The 24,105-nt window shown below is 41.6% G+C and overlaps 1 protein-coding gene across 1 annotated transcript in view; it reads right to left on the reverse strand.

The window, feature by feature from the left end:
* Lac (Lachesin) overlaps positions 1-19,245 on the reverse strand; it is a 53,541-nt gene extending 34,296 nt beyond the window's left edge. The window contains exon 1 of the mRNA XM_065236953.1: positions 18,367-19,245. Coding sequence (XP_065093025.1) covers positions 18,367-18,904 — 538 coding nt within the window. The 5' untranslated portion in view covers positions 18,905-19,245. The remainder of the gene's footprint in view (positions 1-18,366) is intronic.
* Positions 19,246-24,105: the final 4,860 nt, after the last annotated feature.

The raw sequence follows: 24,105 nt of genomic DNA on the forward strand, positions 1-24,105 counted from the left end.
TCAAATAACCGCATGTGAGTCTTTTTTTTTTGTAGAACATTAATTCCTCTTGGTTCAACCATAGAGGTAACTCTAAGACTAGTAGGTCCCGAAGAAACGTGCTCAACTTTTTGGCTCAGCTCTGGTACTATCTTCGGTCCCAAGCTAATCAATGCACCCCTAGAAACATAGGAAAATCCACGGACCCTTCATTTTATCTGTCATACTTTCATAGCGAATTCAAACAAACATTGTGTAGTACTATAATTTCGACTAGAATGGGGTACGTTAATCGATTTGCTTGGGACCAATAGGCTAGTCCAGTAGTGAGTCAATTTAAAATCGTTAGTTTCCACCGGTTGGTTCAACGATGCCAAACTTATGATAAGATTGACAAGCGCTAGATCGTCGGCCACTGCTGGAACTGTTAGCCATTATACGCTGACTGTAGCCAACCTCGAAGTTCTGCCCCTCCACGAGCAGGAGACGGGTGACTGATGGCAGAGTTGTCCACCCAGGAGAAGAAAGTTCTGTACCGGTTGTCATTCTGGTAGACGTTCGCCGAATTTTGTATCATAAGTACTCAACCGGCAAGTGGAAAATGTGCCTCTAAATTATCATCACGCTACTCGGACAATACTACCACCTAGAAATCAAGAAGGATTCGACCTAAAATTCCCACCGGCGATAGTAGAAGCAGCAATAGACCTTCAGTAGCTTCCTTATGTCAACTGTCGCTGTTGGGTACTGAATTCGTCTAGCTGAGCTATTAAATTTTTGGTGAGATGTCAAACGACTGCGATTTTCCATGGCTTTGAACTTTTGAACACTCTAATAAATAAACAGGAGACCCAAACCGCTGAAATTATTCATTAACGACATTTCATTTCGACTAATATCCAACAGCATCCAAATGCTAGTCCAGGATCTTGATAGCGGTTGCCAACGTTTGATCCACTTTGTCTCTGCTTGATATTCATTCATATTTTTCATCCTTTCTTGATCTTGGCCAGTTATAGCCCTGAAACCTTTACAATTCAACAAGCGGAATCCTTCTTAATGTTGCTAATACGGGATCCATTAACTCCACCAGCCTCCATAGTCATTCGAAACTCCGAGATCGTTCAGTCCACAGAATGAGCTGTACGGCTGACTGATTGGTGGACCATCAATCGTACCGAGTGGTTCTCCATAGGGGGCTACAAAATGGTGAGTTGACAAGCGGAATACCTATACCTTCACGCCTCCCCGAGTCATAACAAAAGACTACCAGCTAAAACATGGACACAGCTGGGTGGCGTAGCCTGGGCAATGTTGCCAGTCCGGCAATAGCAAAGAGAAGAGGTGCGACGCGAACACTGACGCGGTAACCATAGTACGGTGATAGAGGAAATGCTTCACCAAACCCGAGCGTCTGTTCACCATGGAGGTGCGGCTCAAAACGGCGTCTGTTCTCCATGTTAGGTGCGGCTGATCAATGTCCTAGTGCCAGCGTGGGACTCTAAACAGAGCTGTGCACGATGGTCCCCCGGCGAGACAGGGGGTTGGGGCAGGCCCAACAAGCCGCCCTGAAAAAAAAACATAAAGTTGCAAATACTGAAGAAAGAAATACGGATCGGAACAATCGGCACAGACCTACGCGACGAAATAAGGACTACGATTGGAAACTCGGAACATGGAACTGCAAATCGCTCGGCCTCCTGGGCTGCGATAGGTTATTCTATGACGAACTTCAACCACGCAACTTCGAAGTCGTAGCACTGCAGGAACTTTGCTGGACGGGACAAAAGGAATGGAAAAACGGGCATCGAGCGGCTACTTTCTACCAGAGCTGTGGCACCAGCAACGAGCTGGGAACCGGCTTTGTAGGGCTGGGTAAGATGCGCCAACGCGTGATTGGTTGGCAGCCGATCAACGCGAGGATGTGCAAGTTGAGGATTAAGGGTCGTTTCTTCAACTACAGTATCATCAACGTGCACTGCCCATACGAAAGGAGACCCGACGACGAGAAAGAAGCGTTCTATGCGCAGCTGGAGCAGGTGTACGATGGCTGTTCGCAACGGGACGTCAACATCGCCATCGGCGACATGAACGCACAGGTAGGACGGGAGGCAATGTATAGACCGGCAATCGGGCCAAACAGCCTGCATGCCGTATCCAACGACAATGGCCAACGATGCGTGAACTTTGCAGCCTCCCGGGGTATGGTAGTTCGAAGTACCTTTTTCCCCCGCAAGGATATCCACTAAGCCACCTGGAGATCACCTGACCAACACACAGAAAACCAAATCGATCACGTTCTAATCGACGGGAAATTCTTCTCCGACATTATCAACGTCCGCACGTACCGCAGTGCAAACATAGATTCGGACCACTACCTAGTTGCAGTATGCATGCGCTCAAAACTCTCGACGGTGCATAACACCCGCCGAAGTCGAACGCCGCGACCCAACATTGAGCAACTACGGGGCGCCGGAGTTGCCCAGGACTACGCGCAGCAGCTGGAAGTTGCACTACCCACGGAAGAGCAGCTTGGCGCAGCTTCTCTTGAAGATGGCTGGAGGGATACCCGTTCCGCCATAGGTAGTAGTACATGGTAGTACTGCAATCCCGGACCGAAGAAATGACTGGTTTGACGGCGACTGCAAACTGTTAGTAGAGGAGAAGAATGCAGCACGGGCGAGAATGCTGCAACACTGCACGAGATTGAATGTGGAGCGATACAGACAAGCGCGGAACAGACAAAACTCGGTTTTCCGAAGGAAAAGCGTCAGAAGGAAAATCTGTACCGCGTAAACGACACACGAAGTTCTACGAGTTAAATAGTTCGCGCAAAGGCTACGTGCCGCAAGCCGATATGTGCAAGGACTTGGACGGTAACCTTCTCACGAACGAGTGTGAGGTGATTGAGAGGTGGAAGCAGTACTATGACGAACCTCAACGGCGAAGCAGCAGAAAACAAAGGTGGCACAGCAACATACCTTGTAGCACGCGCAGAAGACGACAGGCTACCGGCCCCTGATCTTCAAGAAGTTGAGGAGGAGATCGGTCGGCTGAAGAACAACAAAGCAACTGGTGTAGATCAACTACCAAGTGAGCTATTGAAATACGGTGGTGAAGCACTGGCTAGAGCGCTGCACTGGGTAATTGCCAAGATTTGGGAGGAGGAGATATTACCGGAGGAGTGGATGGAAGGTGTCGTATGCCCAATCTACAAAAGGGCGACAAGTTGGATTGCTGCAACTACCGCGCGATCACACTGCTGAGCGCCGCCTACAAGGTACTCTCCCAAATTCTATGCCGCCGTCTGTCACCATATGCAAGAGAGTTCGTGGGGCAATACCAGGCGGAATTCATGGGTGCTCGCGCTACCACGGACCAAATTTTCGCGATTCGATAGGTTCTGCAGAAATTTCGCGAAAACAACGTGCCCACACATCATTTGTTCTTCGATTTCAAATCCGCATACGACACAATCGATTCAGATCAGCTATTGCAGATTATGCACGAGTACGGATTTCCGGATAAACTGACGCGATTGGTCAAGGCGTCGATGGATCGAGTGATGTGCGTTGTTCGAGTATCGGAGACACTCTCGAGTCCCTTTGAATCTCGAAGGGGGTTACGGCAAGGTGATGAACTTTCGTTTCTGCTATTCAACATCGCGTTAGAAGGTGTGATCAGAAGAGCTGGGATAGACACGAGTGGCACGATCTTCGGAAGTCCATCCAGCTTCTTGGCTTCGCCGATGACATTGACATCATGGTACGGAACTTTGAGACGATGGCGGAAACGTACATCAGACTGAAGGCTGAAGCTAGGCGGATTGGACTTGCCATCAACGCATCAAAGACAACATACATGAAAGGAAGAGGTTCTATGGAAGACAATGTTAGCCTCCCACCCCGAGCTCAGATTGACGGTGAAGAAATCGAGGTGGTCGATGAGTGCGTGTATTTGGGCTCGCTGGTGACCGCCGAAAATGATACCAGCAGAGAAATTCAAAGACGCATTATGGCAGGTAATCGTGCCTACGTTGGACTCCGGTCGAATAAAATTCGCCGCCGCACGAAGTTGACTGTCTACAAGACGCTGATTAGACCGGTGGTCCTCTACGGCCACGAGACCTGGACTATGCTCGTGGAGGACCAACGCGCCCTTGGTGTTTTCGAACGGAAGGTGTTGCGTACCATCTACGGTGAAGTGCAGATGGATGACGGAACGTGGAGGAGGCGAATGAACCACGAATTGCACCAGTTGCTGGGAGAACCATCCATCGTCCACATTGCAAAAATTGGGCGACTACGGTGGGCTGGGCAGGTCGTAAGAATGCCGAACGAAAACCCAGTGAAAATGGTTCTAGAAAGCGACCCAACAGGAACAAGAAGAAGAGGCACGCAGCGGGCAAGGTGGATCGACCAAGTAGAAGGCGACCTGCGGACCCTTCGCAGACTACGAGGCTGGTGAAGTGTGGCCATGGATCGAGTAGAGTGGAGACGACTTCTTCGGACAGCAGAGGACAACAAGGCCTGATTAGTAAGGTAAGTAAGGTTCTCCATATTCTCCGCATATACAGAATGGCAGGACCGTTCTGCACCGGGTTCTTGTTGACACCATACATCAATGCTGCAATTGGAACTGGATACTGCAAATACTATTTGCTTTTACCTATACAATTTGCATTCGGTCTGGATCCTATGGCTATCTGGGGTAAGCAGGCCTATTATACGTGGCTTGGGGACTCTGACTAATTTGTTTGGGTTTCTCCTAAAACATAAATCCTTTCGAAACTATGAACATCTGTCAAATACCCTGTAGACTTTCTTTAAAGGTCCATCCCCAGGGCGCCGAGAGTCTCGTCAATTGGGCAATATTTTATTATGATTTGGGACAACCTCGCTGGAAAATCGACAAAAAAGATTCAACTGAAAAAGAAAACTTCACCCTTATTTTGAAGTAAACAAAGTGGTAAACCTTAGCAACGCTTGGCAAAATGTCAACACAAAGCAGTGATGCTGTTTTATATTATATTCTGTGTCATACTTGTCATCGTGTGCCCAACCGTGCCGATCAGTGTGCTACGATGTGTATCGACGCAGTGTGCAGAGTTGATTACCCCTTGGGACACTTATCTGTAAAATTTATACATTTCAAAATACCAGGATGAATATTGATGCATTCCAAATGCGTTCAACAACTGGTTAGACATATGAAATGCATTTCAGTTAGCGCATGCGATTCGTTAAATGGAAAGTAGATTTGATGCATTTAGCGAATATCTAGCGTAACTTAATGCATTAGGGAAAATTTACACAGTGTTTTGCCTAAAATGACCCCAATGAAGTACTAGGAAGGTTAAGTAGATCGCCAAATGGAAGCTCGTGAAAAATGGATTCCGAGAAGAATGGAACTTTTTGTCAAGCATTTTTGGCATGATTTTCTATCAACAATTTCTGAAAGATCCATTCAGTTTTAGTGAATTTTGCTTTTTGAAGTTTAGAAAATTTTATTAATTTTATTGAGAAGTACAGAACACATATTTTGGATATAACTTTTTACAATGTTTTTGTAACCAAATAATAAAAGTTACTTCCCTAATTTTGTAGTCATTTGGCAAAGCAGATCGAAGTTGTCTTTATGTGATTGGAAAGTTTTGGAGAACCCAATTAACCAACAAGCTCGCTAATTCATCTTTTTGCAATATAAGGCTGTTGCACGGCTAACATAGGGAATGTTAAGCTTTATATTATAATTTATTTATTATATTGCAAAAAAGCGAATTAGTGGGCTTGTTGGTTACTTGGGAATATTGAGTAAGAGGCTGCTAATATCAAAGGTACGCTCACAAGCACATGTTTCATAAAACATTTAATGGAATATGCATGTAAACGTACAACTTCACACATATCGGATTAAGGTTTACTAATGAAGCACGAACAAAGCAAATCAAATACATCATCGAGATCGGAATTCAATATTCGTCTTTCATTGAACCGAAAACACAAAGAACCTACATCTTATCGCATTCTAATTCGTTGACCTGAATTCAATTTGGAGTGGCATTCAAATTTATCCCTAAACGTCATTGGCGCCTGTCCAAGCATTTTCAGTTCCTATAATCTCCTCGGAGCTTCTACCTACTAATCACTCAGGTCAATCACATTCAAAGGTTGTATCCGAACTCACAAAGCTAAACGCAGTGAAACAAAGCCCAAAGCGGATAGATGCTATCACTATACAATAACAAATTTTATTTTTAGCACCATTTACGGCGCAGTGCAGCCTACTGCTTATAGGTATAGACGTATGTTGCTCTATAGACCACTAGAACGTTTTGGGCACAAAGTTGTTGTATAGCTATGAACCTATTCAAATTCAAATGCAGAGAGGTCGAAAAGATGCTTCCCAGACAAGTAAACACAAACACCAAGGAAAAACGGCACCAAAGAAGGCTTCAATTAATAACCATTTAAAGTAATTTAAATAAATTCGAACCTGTCAGAAGGAAGCAACCCGGGAGATAATCGTTTGCATTTTCCGAACGACGGCGAGGCTTACTTTGTCTTAGGCCCCTCAAGGGCCGTTTTTTTCTATGCCGCAGTCACCATGCATGACTCTCCTGTGTGAGGTGGAAGGTGGTCTCTAAAATGTGTTCATTTTCATCACCATTCGAGGTGCATAAGAATGTACTCCTCCAGCTAACACTTCTCCGGTTTCGCCCATAGGGCTTGAACCCGAGCGCAACAGGTACCTAACCTACCTACCTTACTTTCAAGGTGAAAGCAGATTGCATGCATCTGGTGTCGTAATTTTTCTTCTGTTTTAAAAACCCAACGAACGAAGCATAAGAAACAAGCATAGAAATGTATTGAAAGCAAAATGATCGATGTAGTGAAGATTTGAAGAATTTGAGAGCTCGACGCTCCTAAATAAATTCGATTTACCGTCAGGCAAAAAGGATCCATTTATGGCAGCTGTAAAAGTACCTGTTACGGAGGTTATTGTCTCGGCCGTATGAATACGAAGAAATGGATATTTTACAGGATAATACTAACAAAAGACTCCTAAGACAAGGTAAAAAATGGGCGGCCAGTCCATACACTATTTTTCCCTCAAAGACCTTTCCAGAAAAAGCTGTTAGGTCTCAGTTCGTTCTAATCAAGCTGTAATTTGGCGCGTCTGCCAATCGTTCTTCGCCAATGACTCAGAGACCGAGGCGAATTCCTCGATTAAACTGTCATCTATCCTCATTTGATCGGTTAACCTACGATCACCGAGAAGCGATTAAATAGCAGTGAAATTTTATGTCACAAAAACATAATTTAATTGCTTCAATTATCGTTGCGTCGCTTCGCGCCAGCTGACGCTCGCGTCCGCATCGTCAGCAACTCTGGATGCGTGTTCAAAGTAGGCTGCTGTGTGTGGGACTGGAGTTTTCCGTTACCAACCAGCGCGAACAGCATGCTTCGATTCCATACTCACTGCTGGTCACTGCTCAAAGCCGATCGTCATCAATCTAGTCATTTGGAATTAGTAGGTACTGTTAAACGGGAGTCCAAACAAAAGGCGAAAAAACGGGAGTCTGAGTGTATAAAAAAAAAGCGATCCAGAGCTCAAATTGCAATCCCATGGAATGACGTTCGACTTTTTCCACAATAAACTCGCCAACTACATTATACAGCAAAGGGCTGCCAATGTGCGGGAGCGAGAAAGTTAAGTTAAGCGTGGTTAAGCGGAGTCATCGACCTACAACATCAACGGGATTCGATCCGATTGGAAGCGCGCATCGGTTGAATGTGTGCACTCCGATCAAGAATAGATGCGCATGACGATGGAGCTGATGATTACGATTAGTGATGCTTCAGAGTGCGTCGGTTGTCGCCGAGAATCGGATCCAACTCGTCACACAGTAGGGGGTAGTGGTGGGAAGCGACAAAGACACGGCGGTATAGTGGTAGGTATCTATGACAGCAACCGGTCCCCGGTGCCCAGCTGACTATGATGGGCGTGTTGAAAACGTCGATTTGACCACATTGCTGATGGGTGGCGTTGATCTGCACGTGCACCTCCGATGTGGAGCATCGAAGTAGACTTTAGTTTAGTGGCTGTTCGATCTCTGATGTACTTTTGGTGACAGAAAATCAAGCTCAATTGAGTAAAAATTCAACCTACAGGCACAGACAAACAGACATAACTCTCGCAAGTTGTTAATCGAACAAGTATTTAACGGTAAATTTAAAAGTATCGTAGTTGGTAGTACCGCCACCTGTGGCGGTCATTGTCAATTCTCTTGGCTTTGAAGTTAAAACACTACCGCCATCTGTTCAGCGTACTACCCACCACAGTGTACTCAACAGATGGCGGTAATGTTTTAGTGACGATGTTTTACAGTGAGAAATATTCAATGTGTTATGTCTGCTTGTCTGTGCTACAGGCGTTCATTGAATTTTAAGCTTCGTAAATTTGAGCCAACTCTAGCGATAATTACGAGGCCCAAACACAATGTGGACGGAAGCGGAACGGAAACGGCAACTTTGACAGTTGTCACAAATGACTTCGAGATGCCTAATCGAAGTCGATTTGGTTCTAGCTAGTTTTCAATCCGTCAAGTAGGCTTAGGGATGGTCCATTAATTATGTCACGCAAATTTGGCCCAATTTTACGACCACCCCCCTCCCCCCTTTGTCACATTTTTTGTATGGACCTTAATTTTTTTTTGTATGGCTCGTCACAGTTTTCAAAACCCCCCCTCCCCCCTAAATGTGTGACATAATTAATGGACGACCCCTTACTAAGATTGGGCTTTTTCGCTGCCGCTGCCATTCCGCTTCCGCTGTCATTGCGCTTGGGCCTTTAACCACCGACGAACCGACATGCCACAGGAGCAAAACGGGCGATCAGTTCTTTCAAACGAGGTGTCCTTGCTCATGATATGACGCGATCGGATGAGTAGATGGCGGTAGCACAGACATACAGACATCACACATTGTAAATTTATCACTGTAAAACATCGTCGCTAAAACATTACCGCCATCTGTTGAGTACACTGTGGTGGGTAGTACGCTGAACAGATGGCAGTAGTGTGTAAACGTCAAACGAAAGGGAATTGACTATGCGCGCCACAGGTGGCGGTACTACCAACTACGATAATTTTAAATTGACCGTTAAATGCTTGTTCTATGAACAACTGGCGAGTGTTATGTATGTTTGTCTGTGGCGGTAGTGTTCAACGTATTTTAAATATGGCGTCTTGGGCAAGAATTTAAATGTGCCTTGTATGAGCTGTCACGTTGGCTCGTCGGTGCTTTAACCTCCCTTAATTTGAACTCATTTGGTTAAAACTTGATTTTCCACAAGCCAGATTATTTGGAAATTTGAAAGGCTAAGTCATACATTTTGTTCATAGTTTCCAAGCAATTCGCCATGCTAGAAGGCAATGCACAAAAAATGTTTTTGTTTCCATAATAAATTCCATATAATCGATTTAATAATTTGTGCAAAGTCAGTTTTCAACCAAATAAGTTCAAATTTCGAGAGGCTAATCAGGACCCGATTTGGTACCTTTTGAGCGTAGAGAGAGAATTTGAAAATTTGCATTAGTCTACACTGAACGAAAACATCCGCAATACTTCGAATGATTGTTGCATTGCTTGAGCTCTTTAACAATATGCTTTCGAATTTCGGATCATTGCCTTATACTTGAATTCGTCATCAACTGATGAGCGTCATATGATGATATTTATTTGTAAATTGGCTGTAAAACATACAGCGCTCAGAGAGCAACAATTTAAGGATAGGATGACTTGCAAATGCTTTAGGTTAGATTTATAATTCAATTGTTCACATTTCCATATAGAATAGCCATGAACAGCCATTCCATCATGGATACAAAAATCGTTTTTTGGTATAGGAAACTTCCTCCACCACGAAATAGACAATCTCGGTTTCCTCACTTTACCAATGTTCGTACCACCTCTGATAGGGAGGACTATGTTTTCACCTCATTTGTCAACTCAGATCAGCAAATGACGTTCGATAGAGTTATTTACATCATCGTTCTGGGTGATTTGCGTTATGGGGCTGAACCAACACCATATGCATTTCAATTTGGGATGACAATCATTCTACAGACAGCATTACCATTGTAACTGAGGTCTATTTGCTTCTCGATCAATGTTCATCTTGTATTCGATAGGAGCATCATCTGATTATAAAACAACTGTCATCCGGTTGAGCTATCATTCGAAGAAGGGATTTCGATGTTTCTATTTGAATGGTCTGAGGTTTCATTCGAACAGAGAGTAATGTTTTGATACAGTGTAATGGGCATAGAGTATCATCACAGACAAACAGACATAACTAATAGTACACCTTTTGAAAAATCATGTAAATTTCTGCGCTAGCTTGGGCGTAAATTTACACGATATTTCATGTAAATTTAAGTGCGATATATTAGCATAAATTAGCATTATTGTATACATACAAGCTTGCAAACAATTTCGTTGTTTATGCCAACTATAACTCAAAATTAAACGAGACTAGATTTTACACGATGATTAAAATTCAGAATTTTTTTCTGTGGAGAAAATTCTTTAAAAAAATATCACCATCTATGCACATTAGCACCCTCCATAATGTACATTCAAGCTTATTTGAAACCGGAGCATCCCTCGTTCATGTAATTTTTACACAAATTGCTTTTCCCTCGTAGTGTCAACACGTCAGCTGTATTATAAATTAAAAACAGATGCCAGTCAGTGCTGTCTGTTTTACGAAATTTTCCGTAGATCTATAGAATATAGATTTAATTTGGCAGAAATACGGATCCGTAGTAGAAATATAGACCAAAAATTGGGCTCTGAAATTTTGAAAAAAAATACCGGTTTTTATCGGAAAGAACTTTGTTTTCTGAACACAACAATTTTTTTTTCGATAGACTTTCAACTCAATTTTTAAATCAAGATTTAAAGCAAAATAATAACTTCACTGTTTGACTCTAAACTCAAAAATTACAACTCGCTCCCATAAAAAAGTAACACCGAGCGGCGCTTAGATAGTGAGTTTTGCTAATATAATCGCAATTATTTGAGGGGGTTAGAAGGTGAAGGGGTGTAAGTGACTTTGATTGATTCTCTTCATCGACTTTCTCTTTCGTTAATAATTCTGCTGCAAACACATTCCTTGATTCGTGTGCCATTCTGAATACTAGATGAGAACCTCCTTTATCAAACTATAGTCCATTCTATTAGAGTCAATGTTGTAATAAGAGTCCCGCCAAGAGTGAAGCCAGAAGTACTAATCGAACTGTCAAGCGAGGTACCAAACAAGCAAAGTAAATAAACATTATTGTTCCCACAGCCAGTACTTGTGCATTTCACAAACGTCAGAGAAGTCTATATGCATTTACCTCAATAACCTTAAAGAACCCAATTGAAATAAGCGGAACAATCAAACGTAAAGGCCCAAGCGAAATGCCAGCGGAAGTGGAACGGTAGCGGCAGTGGAAACGCCCGATCTGAGTAAGCCTACTTGTCGGATTGAAAACTAATTAGAACCAAATCGACTTCGGTTAGGCAGCTTGATGTCATTTGTAACAACTGTCAAACTTGCCGTTTCCGTTCCGCTTCCGACCACATTGCGTTTGGGCCTTAAATAATGGTTTCTAGCGCAAATTTCTTGAGAATTAAAACACACACAGGTGTTAGATCGTTTGGATGTGTTTTGATTCTCGAGAAATTTGTGTTGTTTAGTTGTTCCACTTCCTTCAAATGTTTATACAGAAATTTACGGAAGTTTTGTATTTTTTAAAGGATTTGTATCAACAATCAATACGAAACTAACGATTTTAAATTGGCTCACTTCTTGACTAGCCTATTGGTCCCAAGCAAACGATTAACGTACCCCATTCTAGTCGAAATTCTAGTACTACACTATGTTTGTTTTGATTCGCTATGAAAGTTTGACAGATAAAATGAGGGGTTATTGGTTTTTCCTATGTTTCGAGGGGTGAATCGATTAGCTTGGGACCGAAGAGAGTACCAGAGCTGAGCCAAAAAGTTGAGCACGTTATTTCGGGAGCTTCTAGTCTTAGAGTTACCTCTATGTTTGTATTGCTTGTACTGTGTGAATTTCCTTTTACTAGAAACAAGTTATTAAACGTGGTAATACACCACTAATTAGTGCCCTTTCAACCTCCGCTCATAACTTTAATGTGTTTACCTCTTTAATGTATACACAGCAAACAAATGTAATATGTATCGATTAATGTTATTCATATTCACGCACTGAACATCGATGTAATTGATAAAAGTCGATATAAATAATATTACACCAATGTGCAGCTGTTTGGATGTAATATTCAACAACTTATTTTGTGTGTACTTCGGAATAGCTTAGTAATGTATCTCCAGTGGGATGCCTTGGCTCCCTCATCATTTTCAAGGTTTATGATATCGATGAAATTTGCCTGAAAAAGAACTGACATAACTGATTAATTCGAAATTTGTTGGCTTGCTGAACGCTTCAGTGGCGCCACCATGACAAATGGGTGCACAGTCCCAACTAAAACCTTATTTGGAGCGTGCAAAGAATGTGATTGTGAGAGTTATGTCTGTTTGTCTGTGGTATCATTGTGCTTGGAATACATTTATTTTATTTATTTTTGCATTGCATGGAGGAATTTCGATGTTTTCCAGATTATCTAAACTAAACTCTGCTCCGAATTTGAATTTCATAATTATATTCTATTCACGGCTGATGATTGGCCTTCATCCTTTGCGAGGGGGGCGACACATCTAAAATGCCATGTAGATAGCAGCCACGATAAATGTCCTTTTTTGGATCAGTGTAATTTTGTCAGATTTCTCTCCACCTTTCGCTTTCGTTTTCATCTACTTTTCCATACTGCAAAAGATGCAAAAGATAGAAGTGGATTTTGAAATTTTGATATCAACACAGTAATTTGGATGTTGCGAGAAGGGTGTGAGTGTGAAGTGAAAAATTATTATTTTATCATATTGTACTGTGTAATTTGAAGAGGTATCAGCAGTGATAAATGTGTTTATCGGACCCGCTGTTGATCACTATTGAGATTAATCATCGCTTTTAACAGTTCTCGGAGATTCTGCAAGAATACGAATAATCGCTCCGACCTTGTGCAGCCAGCGTGCTGGATTCGAACGAGTTTGGATCAGTTCTTTTGCTTCTTTAGAGAGACTTTCATCCCTTAGCTGGTTCGTATACAGTTTGGATCAGTTGAATGTTGTCTGACTATGAGTTTGCTTTGGAGGAATTACTGCAGGAGGAATACGTTCAGTTGTTCAGCGAAAAACAGGACAGTTTCTGATGGTTGGTAAGATTAACCAGTGAATTGTATGGTAATTCTTTATCTTCACTTTAGAGAAACTGATCAAGATGTTGTATCGCCAAATAAATGCACTCGACGTTAAGGAATTTGTTTGCAATACAAAAGACTACCACCTCCGAGGAATCTGCTAGAAAAACTACTCAGTGAGATGATTTTGGAAGAGTCAAAACCGGTGGAAGTTGCTGTCAACAAGAAGTTATGGATTTGATCGAGGTGTGGTTCATGTGTTATTTTGTCATTATTGATAAAACCAAAAGGAGTTGATTGATCAGCAACAGCTGCTGCCCACGTATTATAATATTTCCGACTTTCTAAATTATACTTAAATATATAATTCATTTGAACAATAATGATGTTACGCTCATTTCTAAAAGAGAATATTCCAGAAGACCCGACGACCTGAATAGTTTGACGAGTTTGATCACTAGTATAATGTGACTAGAGATCTGCAGAACAACTCCACAGCAGCCGGACTGGTTATTCACATTTTTTCTAGGATGTTGGCCACCATTGTATTACACCCGAACAATTTGCTACATTCTCATGACGACCGAATACTGGCTGCATATTTTCAATATAAAAATGTGAAAGAGCTACATTAGCCTAGTGAACCTCTTCGATATAAACGACCTCTATCATCGAATCACAACAATATCCAAATGTTTGTCTTGGATCTCGATACGAGTTTACTATTACAGACATTCATTCATAAGCTGATAGAAATTTACTGGCACGTTGGTAATCAGAGCAACATTTTCGACCATTGTAACCAACCTAAAGCAGTAGATTCCACTGATCCGAGACAGTCTAGCTACTAGTCGACAGTTTTACATACATTCAATTCTTTCTCAAACTCGAAAACATTCCAAACAAAATCCACACCTTTTACAGAATCCGATAACCTCCGGTTTGCTATTGAAATCATGATTAGCGCTTCCAGTTCGGGCTCATCCGAAGATGCAATCCAGCTTATGAAGACCTAACATTCTATAGATGCAGTAAGAGCAGAGTTTGGTGAAGTTGATGTTTTAAGTCACAATTGCGTTACTGTTCGAATATTAATGATTCATATTTCGTCTCTTGTAGATACATATAAGTGCATCAGATGTTGGTGGCCGATAAAGAAAAAACGGTTCAACGTTCAACCAACTGTGCAATTTCAAATTTCTTGCCACTTCGTCCTTGATTTCATCTACAGACAATAACCACGTTCAAGGTTTCGGTGGTTGTCCGAGGAAAAATAAGATTGTCTCAGTGAAAGTCAGATGGGATTGAAAGACCTGGAATGGACGAGAATTACTTGGTCGTAATCATGTTGTAACATTGTCCCGATGTTATCAATACATGTATTGAAGTAATTGTTTGTTGTAGCTTCTAAGCGCACCAAAAACATTAGAATAGAAATCGCTGTTTTTACGCACCTATGCGTACACAAATGCAGAACTGCATTTAAAATAATTTATTTAATTTTGTATTTAATCTAATTAATCAAATCTCACAATGACTACTAACACAAATAACCTCCTTTTGGACTTTTTTAAACATTTTGTTATGCACTATCAATAGACATCTACTTTCATAATGTGTGATAAAACAAGAACTACATTCTTGAAAAATAAAAGCATCAACTTTGTAATTTTCATTTCTAAAATTTAATCCATTTAAACCCATTTAAATGCTATTTTAAATATAAATTTTCATTGATACCAACCACAGAAAATGCAAGCTTTGTTTTCCTTGGCTAAGATTGAACTTAGACCCACTGGTGTGATAAAGCAGTCACGATTACCGCGCAATCACCGACGCCGTCTAAGTAAAGAGTTATATTTCTGAAAAATAAAACTAATCTGTACTTGTTGAATACTATATAAACCGTATAGGCTTCATACTCGAAATAGTGCTGATTATTGGTGCTATGGTGCCGGCTGTTGCATAACTGTTTCATGCTCTAAGGAACTTGTAACCTGAAACAGTTATGTGTACAGTGACAACCTAGCCATACGCCGAATTATGTCTGAATTGCTATTGATTAGACGTAACACCGTAGCCCGATGAAGTGGTCCGTAGTTTTCATTGGTGTAGCTGGTAGAGTTCACCAGCACCATTAGTCCATCAGCTTTTGTATAAAGCCATTCCTACGATGGCTTTAAGTGGCGATTGCTTCCTTAAAAAGTAAGAACAACATGGATTTGTGTTTCGTGCAACTGTTTCAGCGACGTAACCAAACCTACCGCTCGAAAAGGCTATACATAGTAGAAAACCTCTTCATGATGTTTTATGCGAGGATATTGTTGCTGGGATTTCGTTTCCTGGTATTGATAGGGCAGCTGTTCATGACCATTTCTAGCGAAATACATCTGCTGAAGATTAATCTGCACATAGAGATATTTCCCTTCCGGAATCAGGTATTTTATAAGGTTAGTAAGGAATTCCATCTCATCAAAGTAGTTACCATCCGAATCATCATTCTCCACAACGTCCAGCGGTTTATTGTCCATCGGATCACTCGATTCTGTCGAAATAATCAGTTTTTATGTAGTGACAATTTAATGAGCTCAACTGTAAGGGATATTCTATTTGATTATCTCACCATGTTAAGAAGTAGCATCTATTAAAGATGACTAAGCAAATATGCAAAAACAGCAGAAATACACGTCCTTTCATGTTTTAATCGGCAAATTAATACAGCAGAAACCGCAGAAACCATCAAAACCTGAGACACCAAACCATAAACAAACACAAATTTGACACTGCTTTCTTTTGTTGCTTCGCTGTTTTGTTCGTTCGTTTGTGGAGCGATGCGATTAGGTGCAGGCGGTGCGAGTAGATGTGCGAGTAGATGTAAAAATTCGAGAAGTGTGAGATTAGATGGCACAGGTGAGAACAGATGAAAAGATGTTTATAAGATTGGGGAAATTCACGATGAAATTGCTACAACCTAGATGTGTCGCACCCCTCGATCCTTTGTTAACTTTTGTGCTACACGCAAACGTCTCATATGAAGGTTGAATCTCTTCATTCGTTTTGAAGATATGTCTTAATTTTGAAAACATTTCAAATTCTGTGAATTCATTTTTGAAGACTCCAGAGAACAAACAATTTTAGCTGCAGACTAGCTTATACAGGCAACAATGAGCTGAATAAGCTAATCTGCAGCTAAAATAGTTTGTTGGGAGTCTTGCGAAATTCCTTGACTTTTAATCTTCACCATTTTACTTAGCTACTATAGCTAAGAATATTACTAAGCTTATTCAGCAGATAATAACAGGAAGAAGCTGAACCCCCACACCTCTCGCCTCGTCTTCCACACTCACAAATGAGAAGCCTCAAGTGACACTTTGAAATAAGCAAATCCACTAGAAATCACGAAAGTGCCTCCATATCATTCTGAATAATTGGAGGAATATTTAGAAAGATTTAAAAAAAAATATTTGTGAATATCTATCGCCTTGCAAAAATAACATTCATGTTCCCGGTTCCAGAAGGAATTGATAGCTGGGTAAAGCTCGGGGTAAAGCAGGTCTATGTTTTGTGAAATCAACGTATGCTTAGATGCTGCCATAATGTACTGTAACAGTAAGCGTGTAATGTCAAATGTCAAATGGGGGTGATTCCTCGGGTGATTCAACTTTTATTTAAATAACACTAGCGTTAAAACTGGATGAATCCAAACTACTGTAACATTTGTTGAAAATCGTTATTAGTACCGTATTTAGTTTGTGCAAGAGGTTGGGATGTTGAAGAAATAACGAGAACGTAACTTTACTCGCCCGATATTGACATCAATCACCATTCAATTGCTGTAGAAGTGTGCCGCAATCAATGATCGATCCGACGGAATAGCAAAGCGTACACATCTTCGCTGAATGGCCGCAATATGATTTACCCCGTTGCTGTAGAAATGGAGACCATACTCTATTCAGTAGAACGGACTAGCCAATTCTGGATTTGCTGTACAAATCCTCTGTACAAGTTTCCTTGTGACATAAGTGTTTGACATTTGTCGGCAAATATTCTCAAATCTTGTTCACAAATCCTCCAGACCAGTCACTATCTTCACTAAGTCCTCTGAAACCGTCAACAAAGTTCTCCGGATAGATTCCCTGAAATCTCTCAACGTGCTGGGAACGCCCAGGGAACATTTCTTTTAGGCTTCCAAAAAAGAGTTTTCTATTCGAAGAAAAATTTTGCATTAATTTGACGATCACATTACGCACTATCAACTTAAAGGGCTGGTGGACCTGATGTGAATCTACGGAGCTTTCGAGGTTAGTCCAGAAAAAGTTTTGTAACCACACTTCAACTAATAATTCAATTATAATTAAACTTTAATGTAAACTCGAGATGAACGTTTATGGGTGCAAAAAGTAGTAGGGCTTCTTCGTTCGGTAAATTTGGTTGAAAGTAAATTAAATTAATCTAGATCAGGGTGTTTTCCACAAATTTTACGTTTTGGTAACCATTCAACCAGAATCACCATTATAATAAGAATCACATAACAAATGAAGCCAGAAGAACACCTAATCATCTGAATGGCGTGGAAACTGGAATATTGAACAATGTTTATTTTTTGGCCCCAAAAAACGGTAATTGGGATAAGCCCAAGTAATACCCCCATCCAAACACTTTCCGACCCAGCAAAACCCTATGTTATTGTATGAGTCATCCTACACGGCAGGCATTCGTCGCCACCTAAATAATGATTCAACAATAAATAATTTAGCAAGCCAACTGCGATCGCTCTTTTGTTCTTTTCTTCGCAGTTCCCCGCGTCTTGATCGTCTCGTCATGGCTTGCTTGTAGTATGGAAAGGCCTGTCGTCGCATAACCGCACGTATTAGTGCTTCTTCGTTCGGGAAGGAATGAACATTTTTCTTCCTAAATGAAAAAGATCAACAAGACAACCAGCACCATCTCAGGGCAGAATGAAGCACTTCTCGGTGAGGATGAAAATCGTGATAATATGTAATATAGCATGATGGACGGACGCGCGTAGAAGAGAAAAGACTGATGGTACTGACCTGTTGGCAAGATAGCGTTGTTCTCGCGACGCCAGGTAATCTGTGGTGCCGGATAACCCGAGGCGTAGCATTCCATCTGGACGGACTGACCTTCCGACGCGACCAACGATTGGGTGGAGTTGTCGGAGATGATGGGTGGGCGACGAACCTGTAGTTCGACGTCGGCCGTGATCTTGTTGGTCACCGAGAGCACAACCTGGCACTGGTAGATTCCAGCGTCGGTTTCCTGGATATCCTTGACCTGAAGGATGTAACTGGAGGACGATGGATCGTATCGGAGCGAGAAACGGGAGTCCTTCAGAACCAGGGCACTACCCGTTGAGAGGAACACTACGTCGGACCGATCGCGCCCGGTCTTGATCCAGTGGACGGAATATTCTTTGGCATATTGTACAGAACACTCGAGCTCGACCGTTCCGCCAATATCTTTGATCTGTTCCTGAGTGATGTACGAAATAGATGGCGTTCTCTGGGCGAGGCAAACAAGTGGCAGTAGGACGGTTACCAACGCGAACGCGTTCAACTTCAATCGATTCATGGTCACTTCACTTTCCAGGGGTCACTTTCACATAAAAATCGTTATTCCTAATCCCGAAATTCACAATCAACTTCTTATTACACCACCAATTAGTAACTTCTCTAAGCTTAAATCACCACACCCAGCTACCTTTTTCTTATTCGTCGTGAACTAATCAAACAAGTATTGATGGGGAGGTAGCCAACTATAGCTGCTATGACACGTCTCACAAGCACACCGAACCACAGAGTCAGACTGGTTGCGGATCGCGAAGATACACGGCGGGCACCACACTACCGAACACCCGGATAGAGAAAGAGCGAAGTGTTCCAGCCGACGTACAAACTGCTAATGAATCTGAATTCGAATGAAACCACTACTCTGATGGCGTGAATATGGTTGGATGGATAGCTGATAGATGGGATGGGACTTTAACCGTCAGCCAACATCGGTTTGTTTGGATCCCCTTCGTCGTACAACACAGATACACACGGCAGTGCATCCACATGTAAAAACAACGCGTATAAGCTACACGCGAAAGGCCCTTCTACAGGCGTGTATGCTGCTGCGCTGCTGGTGGTGTCCGGGAACGTGGGTTGGAAAGGAATAGATGGATGCCAAGTGCCCGGCTGGTAGACAGAGATGCAGAACCGAAAACAACTTTAGGCCTCTTGGCAAAGGTGTGTTTGATGTGGGTGAACGTAAATGTGAGCACCATCAGGTGAATGTTTACGCTGAGTGGAGTTTGCTTTTTGCATGAAAGTTTTTCAGGAAGCTTCTCAATTCAAGCAAGACAAGTGAGTAGCATATCTGTTGATGAGAAAAGCTGACTTGAGATCATTTTCGTCATCTTTTATCTATCTGATTTGTATGTAATGTATGTGGTTACACTTCATCAGACAATGTAATATTTTATTATTCTCTTATATTACGTATAAGAGACGAAAAAGCCTATGGCTGAAAGTCTCTCTAATAAAGATAATCAATAGTCCATCATATGTATGAAAAATATGCAAATAAATCTCCGAAAATACATGTTCCTTGATGCAGTAATGTCATCCGAAAATTTTCTAATGAATTATATGAAAATAATGATAGTTAACCGTATGAAAATAATTTATTTCCAACCCAGTATTGACACTGAAATTTGATCTTATAAAATTTTGTGTATGTACATATTGATTAAGATTAATAAATGTTTGCTCGCTCTAGCCTGTTATAAGCATGTATGTATCGTATGTATCATTTACAATTTACGTAGTAAATAATACATTACGGTGCTTGAACTTTATATTGAATTTCCAAACAATTTGGCCAAGTTTTAACGAATTGGGTTGTGATTTGGATTTTTGGGAGTACTTTTTTAAATCTTAATATGAGAAAATGTTTTCAGGGCTAGTAGTGGGTATGTAATATAATAGTAGTGAGTTTAGTAACTAAAATAATGAAAATAGTGACCAAATAGTGGCTTTGAAATAATAAAAAGATGGTCCATAGTGACATTTATTGATTGAAAAGATACGGTTCTAATCTTTCGTTGATTGGTACCCACTTCGAAATATTTTATAAACTCACAAACCATCTTGAGCATTTTTCATGCTCTTTAAAATAAAACAAATGGTTGAAGATCCCATACATTTGTTCTCGAAAAATCAGTCAAGAGTATGGTCCAATTCTAACCTCCATTTCCAAAATCTGCACTCATTTTTCTACCTAGTTTGAAAACAAACAATTTACTAAGTTGAGATGTGATTAGAACGAAAAATTGAGGCACAGAGAAAAATGTTCGAAGTCTCGGACTTGGACAAATAAAGAAATTCATATAACATAGACGAACTTTTAAAACGCTGTGACCTAGACAACTTTTCTAGATTGCAGTATAAGAAAAAATCTCATTCTTCTAGAACGAGGAAAATGTTTCAAGATGGAAAGACCAGGAAAAACATTTCATGCATGGACTTCAAATTTCGATCACGAAATAAAAAAGTATGATTTCAAGATACATTTTGGGACTTTAGACCATTTTTGAGCATGATTGACCGCCTACGGTTGCTCCTCTGTTAATGCCAGATCTGCTGTAATTACCTCGGTAATTACACAGAGAACCAATAGACGATGCTTGGGTAGAAATGTGTTGACGTGACACTCTGCACTTCCACGAGAAATCACTGGGATGTTGGGTAAGAATGTTGGATTTGCAGCAGGGTTCGTTTCGGTAAACGATAAGCTGAATTGATGTCCTAACGATCATAGAACACAAATGAACTTTGGTTTGAACCCACGTTCTTCTGCTTAGTAAGCAAAAACGTTTGCCACTAGGCAAACGAGCTCCTTTTTAATCATCGAGTTGCTGTTATTACTATGTAGTGATAAAGGGTGATACGGTCAAAATTTGGTCAAGGGAAAACGCGTGTAAATCGGTGAAATCGTTTATTTAAAAAATCAAATTAAATTTCTTTTTCAAGTTCAATTAGTATAAAATTCAGGAAAAATATTCAGTTAGGCTTCCGCTTTTCCAAATCCGAATTGCCGGGCCTTACGCTTGACCCCTGCCATCAGATTTTGTACATCTTGTCCACCTTCTTCGCCGCAGAAAGCCAGTTTGCCTTGAACTGCTGCTCGCCCTTAGCAGTTTTTTTGGTCTTCTTTAGGTTCCGCTTGACAATAGCCCAGTATTTCTCAATTGGGCGGAGCTCTGGCGTGTTGGGAGGGTTCTTGTCCTTGGGAACCACCTGCACGTTGTTGGCGGCGTACCACTCCATGGCCTTTTTACCGTAATGGCAAGATGCCAAATCCGGCCAAAACAGTACGGAACAACCGTGTTTCTTCAGGAAAGGCAGCAGACATTTATTCAAACACTCTTTCACGTAAATTTCTTGGTTGACAGTCCCGGAAGCTATGAAAATGCTGCTTTTCAAGCCACAGGTACAGATGGCTTGCCAAACCAGATATTTCTTTGCGAACTTTGACAGTTTCATGTGCTTGAAAACATCTGCTACCTTTCCCCTTCCTTTTGCCGTATAAAACTCCTGTCCCAGAAGCTGCTTGTAGTCGGCTTTGACGTAGGTTTCGTCGTCCATTACCACGCAGTCAAACTTCGTCAGCATCGTCGTGTACAGCCTCCGGGATCGCGCTTTGGCCGTCGTATTTTGTTTATCATCGCGATTTAGAGTCACTACCTTCTTGTAAGTCGATAGTCCGGCTCGTTTTTTGGCTCGATGCACGGTTGTAGACGATACACCCAGCTTATTTGCGGCATCTCGGAGAGAGAGGTTAGGGTTTCGCTTGAAACTACCGGCAACTCTCTTTGTCGTCTCAGCGGCTTCCGGTTTTCGATTTCCCCCCGATCCAGACTTCCTGGCTGTCGACAAACGTTCCCCAAACACTTTAATTACATTTGTAACGGTTGATTTGGCAACTTTTAGCGATTTCGCCAACTTTGCGTGCGAGTAGCTCGGATTTTCGTGATGCGCGAGCAAAATTTTGATACGCTGCTCTTCTTGCTTGGACGGCATTTTGACAACTGAAGAGTGAATTCCAAAATCAAAATAGGAGCAACATTCTACACACACACACCTTCAAAATGAGGGGTGTTCAGGTTTTTTAAATGCAAAATTGAAAGAAATACGTCAAGTTGATATTGACCAAATTTTGACCGTATAACCCTTTAATATTTATTGAACAAATCCTGATTACTTAAACAGGGTGAGCTACCGGTGGCTATGAAGATCGCTCATCCGAGGAGGATTATTTGTACGATGCTATGTATTTGGCCACCGTGCCTGTGGAATTGACCCATGTAAACCGTGATTTCCGATCTTGTCGCTACCGGAAACGACAAGCAATTGTTGCAATCACGTTGGTTGCAAAAGTGGATGACCCTGAGGGTGATCTAGTTATTGCTGTTGCTGGCTATGATCTCGGCGCTGCTATTTATCACCACACTTTAACAATTCTTGCAGGGAATTAAACGGATCCGTGCAAAGTCCGATAGGTTTGACTTCTAACCCGGGATATGATCGTCTAGTTCGATGGAATATTGAATTCATCCTGAAGCGAAGATCAGCGACTGTCAACAAAGTGCGAAACCTTAGCAGCTATTGGAAAATGCAGCGGCACCGATGGTGTAGTGGTAACCTCTCATGCCCCGTAACGTGGGTAGATCACCTTTTCGTGGTACGTTTCGGGATGTAAGATCTACCACCGATTCCTAGTCCTGACACCGATTCCTAGTGCCTTAGGGCGCCGAGCAGTGTGCCGTGATGTGTTTCAGCACAGTGTGCAGAGTTGATTACCCCTTGCTCTGCGCATTGTTCATAACAAGCTATGACCGACGTGATTATTGATTAAGCCTTGATTGATTTGATTTGATTCAATAACAAATAAAAACAAAAATACAAAAAACTGCCAGGAAAAAAAAAATACCGATAAACGGTAAATTGTTTGTTTCTGAGAGCTTGGCAAAATTTCACAGTTGGGGTAAATTTTGCTTTGCCGATCTCACCAAGGATCTCACGGCAATTGAATGTTTTACCCGGTTTTACCGAGATATTATCCGACGGCTCGGCTGTTGAATACTTCGCACTTTTTATTGCCGAGCTCGGGGAAAAAAATCTAAGTGTGATGACTATCAGGTAAAGCCAAAAGAAAATCAGCCACTCAGAAAAATCTTCAATATTTTATAACTTGGTCAAAATTTGAAAATATTGACAACTGAACAAATCCTGGAGCTACACATTTGGAGCGTACACACCGAGGGGAAGACAGTGAGAAATTAAGAGCAATCCAGAGTAAAGGCCAGTGCACAATAGATACGTTTTCAGGTTTTTTTGACAGATAATGCATGGGCTTACTGTCAAAAAACCTGAAAACGTATCTATTGTGCGCTGGCCTTAACTCTGAGGAACTCTTTTGCTCTCTGATGAACGATTTTATTATCTCGATTGTTTTGACAGCGCAGCCCAAGCAGTCAATGTTTTCGGTGTAAAGGAACGTTAGTGTTTTCAGCTGGTGATCTATGCCGTGAAATATACTCAATTCATCGGGGAACCTGCTAGCAAAACAAACATCACACAATAACGTTGCTGTTTTGGGGGCGTCTGTGGCGGCTTGGTGGAATAGTTTGTACGTTTATATTTTCCTGTTCTAGCAACTGAGACCCTCATAGAGTTCATCCTCAAGTACATGTCCCCACCAGAGCTGGTAACCGGAAGGGAATATCC

Source organism: Ochlerotatus camptorhynchus, unplaced genomic scaffold (assembly GCF_037179485.1).
Source record: "Ochlerotatus camptorhynchus isolate MF236.1 unplaced genomic scaffold, CSIRO-AGI_Acam_v1.1 ptg000577l, whole genome shotgun sequence".
Classification (NCBI taxonomy): domain Eukaryota; kingdom Metazoa; phylum Arthropoda; class Insecta; order Diptera; family Culicidae; genus Ochlerotatus; species Ochlerotatus camptorhynchus.